Raw genomic sequence first — 10,283 nt, 5'->3', positions numbered from 1 at the left:
TTTGTTAAACGCCTCGCCATGTTCTCAAACAACGGACAAGATGCAGTGATTGTTCACACTGAAATCGTGTATCCAACCCTCACAGACCCAGGCGGATGGATGGGAGACGCTCAGCACCGATACACTTGGTTAGCAGCGAATCTCAAATACCAATACTACAACATCATCGGCAACAACGCAAACAACATCAACAACGTGACCAAAAGAGTGAGTCAAAGGCTACGCGGATATACGAATGTGATTACACCCTCGAGTACTAATGCTATGCTCTACAGGGCTTCGAGGTGACCCGCCATCTTTTCCCTTTCAACCGCGAGACTTGCTTGTTGTTTGAATCTATCCTAGACAAATCCTTGGAGAATCTGTTCTGGGGATGGAAATGCTGGGATGCGGATAGGGCTGTTGTGGATGCGCTCCTAGAGTCTACGATAACTCCTGGCGACCAAGAAGAGGCGAACAAGGAAGAGGTGAAGGAGAAGCTTGAAGAAGCTATAGGGGTTTCCCTGAACGCAGAAGCTTTGGAACTTGTGATGCAAGAGAAACTAGCTTAGTAGTGGCCTTGGCTATTTCGATGCCAGCTTATAAAACCACTTCTAGGTAATATTCATTCATTATTTCTCTAGAGTCTTTCCGCAGCATTAATGTTTGGCGGCCTATTACTAGCAGTAAGGTAAGCCGCACCATGTGAGACGGCCCTATTCTTGTCGATACACTACAGACTCTCAAGCCGCGGAGCAGTCTGTCCGAAGTCTTGAGCAGGGTGTACTTTGCACAAGTGAACTTAGCTGACATGGCACAGAACGAGTGATGGGAGTTGGGGTTCGGAGTGCAGAACCCAGGGCGGCTGCGGACAGATTGTTTCAATGAACCTCGCCTAAGTTAGAACTTCACCCCGCTCGTGACTACGAGGGGACATGGAAACTAACTATGCCCTCGGTGAACGCCGAATGTGACTGTGGCTGTTTCTAGACTGAGGCCTTTGGTGCGGAATGTCGTCTTTCCGTTCTCTCGTTGATATTGAGAGCTGAAAATATTGATTCCAGCCTTCAGTCGGAGTGTTGCTTTGATGGCGGAGTCAATTGAGAGGCGTCCCCGATATGTGCTGAAAAGAGCCTGGGACTACATTAGCGCACTAATCTAGCGCAGTGTACTAAGTTAGGCTGTGCAGCACGCAGACTCCAGGGGATAAGTCCCCTGTAACGCCGAAGGGAGCGCTACTGAAGCCGCGTGTCTCGTACTCCGTGTGCGATACCAAGCACAGTACGTACATGTGCGACTTACACCCAATTGCTAGCTTCCTCCACACCCAGACCAGTCTAGACAGAACAAGATGCAGCTGAAATGGAACTATCGAAAAATAAGCATGAATAGAGTGGCTGCGTTACGAGGAATTGAAGCCGATGCCTGTTTCGATAAAGCGATGCAAGTGACTGGCTTCCTTGCAGCATTGCGCATGCTCATTCTCTGTTCCCCAGTTCATTCACTTCTTTTCCTTCAAGAATTCCACAATCACATTTTAGTCTACAGAAGTTGAGATATCACCAAGAGCTCGAGTTTGACTGTGGTTGACGCTGTGTCAAAGTCGTCACAATGCTGCAATCTCCTCGTAAGTGACCATAACTGAATTCCAATTGGCATTGAACATAGCAATTGATGCTAACTCTCATGGCAGAAGCAGAAGAAGTTGCGCCGCACCTTCCAAAGGCTGTAGAGCCCTTGGTAGACATCACAGAGCTTGGTCCAGAGTCACCCTCAGAAGGCTCTGAACACAGCGAAGAAAATGTCCAGCCAGTTCAAGATTCACATCTCGTCTTCGACGACGAGGTCGACACCTCCGAAGCCGATCTCACCATCGACACCGTCCTAGACAGAAGACTACGAACAGCACCATTACGTCCTCAGGGTCGCAGATCGATCTCAGGACAACAGAACAGAGACGCGAGCCATGGCTCTCAAGGCTCTGATAACAGTTTTGTCAAGAACGATGCTGATAGCACCACGATTCGAAGAGTTCATATTAGCTTGCCAAAGCGCAACAGTCGCAATGACTCGCAGCCTCTATCTACAAGACGCACAATGTCCAGTGAAACTACAACTACTTCAGGTGGTTTCATCGGACGACGTGCTGTGAGCAGCCAGTCCAATAAAGCGCTTTCCACAGAAGACCGTATGGTTAGAGCTTATAGTTCTCTGCGAGAGCTGCGCATGACATGCACACTTCCCGCTACACGAGAGCGCGTTACAATTCATCATGTGTTCGATCTCATTGACAAGACACGCATGAGACTCGTGCCTCATCAATGGAGTCTTGTCGACAGACGTTTGAAGCAAGTCCAGTCTTCAGCGGAGCGCATCGCTGATTTCGTCGCGCTTATGAAGAACCATGGATCTGATGCTGAGAGCGTCGCCTCCATGTTCTACTCCAGCTGCGAACTTGCTCTTTCGATGCAGGGAAAGCTTACTAGTGCTAGTACGGCGCTGGATAACTTGCTTGCCGTTTTCCATCGTGCCAGTGTTACGATTCAGCATGTGAGAGCTTCAGTGCCTGAGGGAGTCTCGTCAGATAAGCTTTATAGCTGTTTGTCCAAGGTGCTGCAGTCGTTGCAGCAGATTTGTTTGGGGTTCATTGACATTTTGGACGAGATCAATAAAGGTAAATTCTCTAACGCTATCCTAATTCATGTATGCTAACGTCTCCGTAGCCGGTTCCCGCACCTCGTCGTCGCTTATCCTTCAGATCGAACAATATTTTGAGGCAGACCTGGCTTCATTGTCTCTGGCTGCGCATTCAGCGTGCGAGGAACTCTGGATCCTGTCGCTCAAGGGTAGTTCCGATGGCTCGCTTGGGACCTGCCATGGGGCTGTGCAAGACTGGCTGAATGGACACGGTCATCGCAACCACGGCTTCTCTCGAGGCCATCACGGAAGCAAGCATGGCCATTCCTTTGTCTTTGACTGCGTTGAGCCTATCGTCGTTCAGTTCTTCAAGACACCCTCTAGACTATTGCTTGTCGCTGGAGACGCTGGCTATGGAGAGCAAGAGCTCGTCTCCAATATCATTGAGCGCTTGCAATTATCTCTGTCTCTGGATGCAAAGCTGCTGCGTGCATCGGTTACATCTGCGACTCAGGGCTCTTCATCCGTTCGTCTACTCAAAGCACTGCTCTTCCAGCTTCTCGACCAGTCCATCGGCGACACTGGCTTGCTGGATGCGATCAACACTGTCCGGAAACGCAGTGAAACTGAGTCAGCTGAGAAGACAGAGGACCTATTGTGGGAACTTCTCGGGGATCGCTGCTCCAAGGCCAGTGGAAACGTTGCCATTGTGATCAACACCATTGACAGCCATGGCACCGATAGCTCCTCCAAGTTTCTTGCCAAGCTCCAGGCACTTACTTCCAAGTGTGAGAATATTAGATGTCTTGCATTGACTGATGCCGATTCAGCGAGATCTATCTCTGGCACTCAGATCTACACTCTGTCTCGCATGGATATTCGCAGAAACGCACGTTCGTTCATGCAGATGGCGCTCTCTACATCAGCCATACTCTCATTCCTCTCAGCTGAGATGAAGAGGGAGCTGCAGAAGCACATCGCTGAACGTCAATGGACGTCCCTTCTGGAGGCTAAGCTTATCCTTCGCCTCCTGGAAGCCGAACATGATCTTGGCCGTATGACAGATATCATCTGTAAGACACCCAAGACTGTCCAGGGCATTCTCGACAACATGCTTCTCAAGATCGACTACTCCAATCCCGACATGCAATCTCTTCTCTCGTGGCTTCTTGTCGGAAAGCGAGCTATCCAGGTCGATGAGATGGAGCGATACGGCTCTGTCACTATGAGCAACTGGCTCAGAAGAATCCGTTCCGGCCGGTCCGTGAGCTCCAACTCTCCTCTTGCCAGCATCATCACCATTCGCAGCGGTCGCATCCAATTTGTTGACTCTGTTGTCCAAGCTAAGATGCATCATCTCGCTATGCACGGTAAAATTGCTTTGTCGCTGAACTTGGCTCATCGACGTGTTGCGATTGACTGTCTTGAGCATGCGAAGAAGCATCTTCAGCAAGACAAGGTCGATATTGTCTTCCAGAATGTTTCGCAGACTCAATGGGCTACTGCAGCTTCGTACAAGGACTTCGACCCACTGATGGTGTACGCCGCCAGAAATTGGTATGAGCACTACGAGAAGTCTCTTTCTTCTTCAGAGAAGCTCTCGCGACATCTTCCTGCTGAGGTATCTTCCAAGATGTCAGACTCGGTCTTGATGGCCTTGGCTGAGTGGCACTTCCTCCGATCTGAGGGCGATAGCATCACCACGAACAAGCAATTGACCAGGATTCTCTCCCTGCGAAAGGCCGCTCTTGGTGCAAATGCCAAGTCTGTGATCCAAACATTGATCAATCTTGCCCATTCAGATCTTCGTTACACCATCAGCATCGAGAGGTTGGTGGAAGCCTTTGAAGCAGCTATTCTCACCTTCGAAGACCCCAGCCCCCAAGCTACTGCTGGCGCCAAGTACATCATGTCCCTGGTCAAACCACACACGACACTGTCTTCAAAGAGCTCCAAGGTCTACAAGTACCTTTGGCGCGTCCTTAGGGCTGAGCTCGGAGAGAGTCATGATCAGACACTTGCCGTTGCTCAGAGACTCGCGGAGCTATACAAGGCCGAGATGCGCTTCGCTGAGGCTGCTGAGATTCTGCACGATATGTATGTTGCGTGCTGCAGAACTAGAGGCCTCTTCGCGAGCAAGACTCTCGATTTGTTCCACGTGCTCATTGATGCGCTGGAGCACGCTGATGATATGGCTGCTGCGCAACAGCTGTGCCAAGATGTCTTCGATGCTGCGCCTACTTTGGAGACTTGGACAGATGCAGCACTCTCTGCTATTACTCGCATTGTTCGACACTACCAGGACCGCGGAATGTCGAGCGCTTCCAAGGGTGCTCTCCAGCAGTTATGGAGTCTGCTCCAGGGGCAATTGAACAAGGAGAACAACAATCACACTGCCATACTCGTCGCCTTCACTTCTGTAACTCTTCAGTCGGCGACGAAGTTGCGTGACTTGTCTCTGGAGAAGGAAGCTAGCACAACACTGGTGTCATTCTGGACTTCTGTCTCCAGATTCGTGACAACCGACCGCCGGTGCGAAGTGACCACGCTTGTCAACCTTCGAGAAATCGCACAGCTTCTTCTCCGACTTGAGAAGAACCAGGAAGCTCTGAGCATTCTTCGAGTTCTCTATGAGATCCATCAGCTACCTTCTCATGACCACTTCGACGAAATGCTACAAGTCTACTCTGCACTCATTGTCTGCTACAAGGGTGTCAAGAACCCCATCGAAGACTTTTTGTGGCTCAACATCCTTGACAGCATTCTTCATAGCACCCACGGTCATAGAGATATTGGGTCAGACACCGTCTTTTTATGCAGAGACTTAGCTCATTTGCATCGCTCGCGCAAGGAGTGGAAAGCAGCTATCAGCATTTGCCGTAAGAGTCTTGAAGTTCTCTGGCCACAAATCCTTGTAGATGGAGGACACCTACATCTACCCAAGACTTTCACTCGCGAGCGTGTTGAGATTGCGATCATAATGGCTCAGATGTACAAGTTGACTGAGCAAGTCACCCAAGGAGATATCTTGATCAAGTCCATCGTCAAGTGCTGCAAGTCGAGCGTACTTCTCTGGCAGTCTTCCAGCCAGGACATCGCCCTGATCCTTTCTGGAGCTCTTGAAGATGCCGGCTTACATCTTGAGGCTCTAGACTTCTGGAAGTCTATCGTTGGCGATTGCAGAACTCACTTGGGTCATTCTCACTCATTCACACTCCATGTCGCTGCTGCGATTGTCCGTCTAAGCCTCCATCTCGGCACTGTCATCGAAGACGACGACGATATTTGTGACTGTTTCGATGAGGAGCCTGATGAAGACGACGTCGCTTCGATCATCGTCCTCATTGAAGGTCTTCTTGCTCTGTGCAAGAGTCAGAGAGGCAAGGGCAAGCGAGAGAGCTACACGGTTCTTCTCCGTCGCTATGAGCGTCTCTGGTCGTACTACGCTGACCTGAGGCACCATGTTTCAATGGACGCTGCCCGTGGATTCGAGATTTATATCGGTTACTCACAGACGCTACTCTCGGTCGGCAGCGTTTCCATCGCCGTGCGCCTGGCTCGTAAGCTAAGGACCATTATGCTGTCAGATCTTGGACGGCAGGATATTTGGTACCTTAAGGCGTCGCTTGAACTTACCAAGCTTCTTGAGATGGATGACACGACTCTTCGTGAGGCTGTCGATATCTACGATGAGCTCAATGAGATCTGTCTGGGTCTGTCGGGCTCAGATGATGCATTCATCGAGATTCTTCGCATCATTGAGGAGCGGTTGAGTGTTCTCATGTCAAGCAAGCCTCTTCTCCACGATAGAGCAGAGATCATCCTCATCAAATCTTGGAGGCAATGCGCCAAGAAGCACGGATACGGTCATGAGCGCAGTATCTCAAGCTTGAAGAAGGTCATCGACTTCTGGGTAGTGAACCTCACTGTTGAGAACAAGAAGCAAGCCACGGTTACCTTGGAAGAGGTCATCCTAGGGGTTTTGAAGAAGGAGACGAATCCCAGGAAGCTGTTCCATCTTGCAGAACACTTTAGCGCCATGTACAAGCTCCTTGGCGTCAACCATGGAAACCTGATCTTCTTGCAGACCATTCGCTCCGACATTGCGCTATTGCAACAACCTCAGGGTCTTTGCGGACAAGCGTATCTCGAGAACAAGCACAAGCGCTCTGTTACTTATGACAGAAGATGCTTGGTTCTCGTGTATGCTATGGAAGAGCTGTCCAGGAAGAAGACCGAAAGCCTCTTCGGTGATATCTTGACGCGAGTGGTTGCTGAGACTGCACTTTATGAGGCGTGGCTTCGAGCTGGTCAGCAAAATGATCAGCTTGGTAATCTCTTGACAACCGGTTCGCGATTGATCCAGCATCTCGAGGCTTACCACTTGCGTTCCGAAGCCAGCGGTATTCAAGACGAGTTATGGAAGTTGTTCTGCCGTATGCTGGATCGACCAGAGGGTAAGGGCAGCTCAACCTATCACCTCTTCCAAGCCATCCTTGCTTCATCTTGCGAACATGATATTTCCGCGTCGCTTTTGGAGGACGCCTTTGGACTCATTCAGCAAATGGGCGATGCTGGCTCTCACAAGGCTTGTTTCTACCTGTCGCAATGGGTCTTTGAGTACAGTGAAAGTGGAGCCGACAGCGACGATAGCTCCTCCGCCCTGATACTTCTCAAGTTGAGTACATTACTCTACAAGATCTCTGAGATCGAAGTCGATGTTTCTCTACGTGGTCTGATCGAGGAGCTGGCTACGCAGTTGGGAGTCTTGGCCATGAGCTACACTTCTGATATTGACTTGAGTGTCTTGAGTGTTAGCCACCTCACCTGCATCCTCAGTATCGCTGGCAAGCAGAATGACTACATCACTCTCAAGGTAAGCAACTCTCATCCATTCGAATTATCTCTACTAACATCAATCAGCGCATTCTTGAACTTCTGTGGAACTCTCGTGACCACTACGACTTCAATCTCGAACCCACCACCACCATCGCAATTGGTAAGCGACTCGCAGAGGTTCATTTCGCCTGCGGAGAACACAACACGGCATTCACTCTCCTCGAAGATATTAGCTACAATCTCAAGGATGTATACGGCGCCAACCATCCTATGGCCATGAGTTGCATGAGACTTCTCGCATCCATGCACGAGAGTCTAGGACACCGCACCTCGGCTATCGACGTTAGATTTCTCATGCTCAAAGACGCTGCGACATGGGAGGACGACTTGACTTCTCCGGGATCACAAGATGAAGCCCTCTCCTTCTACTTGGATCAGCTTCAATTCCTGAGGAGCGGGTATGCAACCGTCGGGCAGGATTACTCATGGCATCTGGAGCAGAACATGGACTACCTTGAGGAGATCACCTCCAAGGTGAAGCAATTGATCTCTGTATCTTCTTCTTCTTATGATGTGGGGGATATCTTGGACCTAGGGGCCTGGGCTGGCTTGGATGAGGTTGAGGTGAATGAGGATGCATTGGATGTTTGGTGCGCACCTGAAGATTGGAGGGTTGAGATGGGAATGGAGGATGATGCTGATAGTTGTGCTTATTCCACTTCGGAGACAAACGTGTAATATGGGATCTAGTTGGTCGGAGTAATGGTATTTTGTCTTTTGTAATTTACTATAGCGTACTCGATGATGCAGTGATATACACGAGCTGCCAGAATAAGTCACTGTCTTTATATGTAATCGTCCTGGTTAATTACCATTCTATGAAACTGAAAGATATTGAGTCCTAATCTATTAGCTTATTTTTATTTTATTATAAATATGCTATAGATGGATTTTACTTAAAACTGCATCGAGTAAGACATCATTCCCAGTTGCATGTTCGATAACCGGCCCCGCCGTTCACAGCCGGGTGCTCCGGTTGCGGAGTCCCCGGACACGGAGAAGGACCTCCGTCCTCAAAGTATATAACAACGTCAACAGACAGTTCAACCCTCTTGGTATCAACATCCTACATTTACTTCACAATCTCAAACCATGTCTCAAAACCAAGAATTCAGCGAAGGTTTCAAAAAGGGCCTCAAAGTCCGCGGTGAAGTTCTCGGCGAAGAATACGTCTCCAAAGCAGTCGCAAGTCTCGACAACGAATACTGGAAACCCGCACAAGAGCTCATAACAGAATATGCCTGGGGAAACGTATGGACTCGACCTGGTCTTGATAGAAAGCAGAGAAGTCTTCTCAGTAAGTGATACGATTATATCAAATTAGCATTTCTGACGGGTTTAATAGCTTTGGCGTTTTTGACGGCGCAAAAGGCATGGCCGGAATTGACGCTACATACAAAGGGAGCTATGAGGAATGGTTTGACGGAGATTGAGATTCGAGAGGCGGTTTTGCAGTCGATGATTTATCTTGGTGCTCCTGTTGGGTTGGAGGCGATGAGGGTTACGGAGAAGGCTATCAATGAGTTTAAGGCGCAGGGTGGAAGTGAAGCCAGTGGCTCTAAGAATGATTGAAACAATGACCATAACTATTTCAGTATCTTTATATCCATTCACCCTTGAATCGCCAAAATGACTCGACTATTCCAACGAGGCGATAGCTTCCCTTGTTCCATGCGGGTTAACGGAAGTAGCACGTGTTCGACCCCACCGGATGCCATCACCTTATTTACCCCTCCTCATACATCAACATCATACTCGTATCATATAACCTTTCCTCACAAAATCTTTCTCAAAATGGCTTCTAAAATTCAAAACGTGACAGAGTTTTCATACGTTACCCTCAACGAGGGCGTCAATGTCTTTGATGAATCAGCTGCGGCAAAGACTTATCAAAATGTCCTTGAGACAGCTTTGAAACAACCTGGTGCTCGACGAGTTTACACAGGTGTTGAGGTTGAGAATCCTTCTACTTTATGGTTGTTTCTTGACTGGGAGACTTTGGAGGATCATGAGAATTATCCTAAGACCGCGTAAGTCAACACTAACCTTATCTTTAGAATAGTGCTAATAGAATTTCAGTGATCATGGCCCTATCATTGAATCTCTCAAACCCATCGTGGACTTTTCAAATTCCATCAACAAACACGTCACCCTAACCCCCTTCCCCCCAGAAGACGTCCTCAACAAAGACTGCTCCCCCGTAACAGAAGTCCTCCTAGCATTCTTCCCCCCAGACTACGACGTTGCATCCCGCGCCACAGCAACCCGCCGTCTCGAAGAATTCACCGGCGTAGCACTAAAGACATCCCGCGACTGGCGTGGCATCAGCTACGGATGGAGTGTTGAGAACGACGTACCCATTCGTGGAGAAGAGGGTAAGACGGGGAGTATGATGGCGGCGTTTATTGGATGGCCGAGTGTGGAGGCGCATCAGAAGTTTCGGGAGACGAGTGATTTTAAGGAGAATATTAGGCTGTTGAGGGAGATTCCGGGACTGGTGAAGTTGGCGGCTTTTCATGTTAGTTGTGTGAGTAAGGAGGCGGAGGGGTTGAGTGAGAGGGATGCTGAGAAGGCTCATGAGCATAGCCATGATCATGGTGGTGGATGCTGTTAGTTCTGTAGACTGTACTTTGTTGTATGTGTAAATTCAGATTTGAAATCATAGACATGCCACTCTAGATCATGATCGTGTGTGAGGCGCGTAATGTGAACCATCAACTAGTCCATGATATCTACACATTCAGATTTTCTTCCTCTTGGACAAAGGA

At 49.1% G+C, this 10,283-nt stretch overlaps 4 protein-coding genes across 4 annotated transcripts; all 4 read left to right on the top strand.

Annotated features, from left to right (window-relative positions):
* Window positions 1–18: 18 nt before the first annotated feature.
* FTJAE_2377 (uncharacterized protein) lies at window positions 19–551 on the top strand (the record flags this gene model as incomplete). The annotated part of the gene is made up of 2 exons (XM_037348565.1): window positions 19–207; window positions 276–551. The coding sequence occupies 2 exons, from the start codon at window positions 19–21 to the stop codon at window positions 549–551; spliced, it is 465 nt and encodes a 154-aa protein (XP_037210629.1).
* A 1,039-nt stretch (window positions 552–1,590) lies between these two features.
* FTJAE_2376 (uncharacterized protein) lies at window positions 1,591–8,193 on the top strand (the record flags this gene model as incomplete). Its single annotated transcript, XM_037348564.1, has 4 exons — window positions 1,591–1,606; window positions 1,673–2,653; window positions 2,703–7,492; window positions 7,540–8,193. The coding sequence occupies 4 exons, from the start codon at window positions 1,591–1,593 to the stop codon at window positions 8,191–8,193; spliced, it is 6,441 nt and encodes a 2,146-aa protein (XP_037210628.1).
* A 414-nt stretch (window positions 8,194–8,607) lies between these two features.
* Window positions 8,608–9,087, top strand: FTJAE_2375 (carboxymuconolactone decarboxylase; the record flags this gene model as incomplete). The annotated part of the gene is made up of 2 exons (XM_037348563.1): window positions 8,608–8,812; window positions 8,861–9,087. The coding sequence occupies 2 exons, from the start codon at window positions 8,608–8,610 to the stop codon at window positions 9,085–9,087; spliced, it is 432 nt and encodes a 143-aa protein (XP_037210627.1).
* Window positions 9,088–9,309: 222 nt separating this feature from the next.
* FTJAE_2374 (uncharacterized protein) lies at window positions 9,310–10,129 on the top strand (the record flags this gene model as incomplete). Its single annotated transcript, XM_037348562.1, has 2 exons — window positions 9,310–9,545; window positions 9,595–10,129. 2 exons carry the CDS (start codon window positions 9,310–9,312, stop codon window positions 10,127–10,129), a joined length of 771 nt encoding a protein of 256 aa, XP_037210626.1.
* Between the last annotated feature and the right edge of the window lie 154 nt (window positions 10,130–10,283).

This window comes from Fusarium tjaetaba (assembly GCF_013396195.1).
Source record: "Fusarium tjaetaba strain NRRL 66243 chromosome Unknown NRRL66243_c0000041, whole genome shotgun sequence".
NCBI classification, from domain to species: Eukaryota; Fungi; Ascomycota; class Sordariomycetes; order Hypocreales; family Nectriaceae; genus Fusarium; species Fusarium tjaetaba.
Note: the sequence above shows the minus strand (reverse complement) of the source record. Positions and strands in the feature narration are given on the sequence as shown.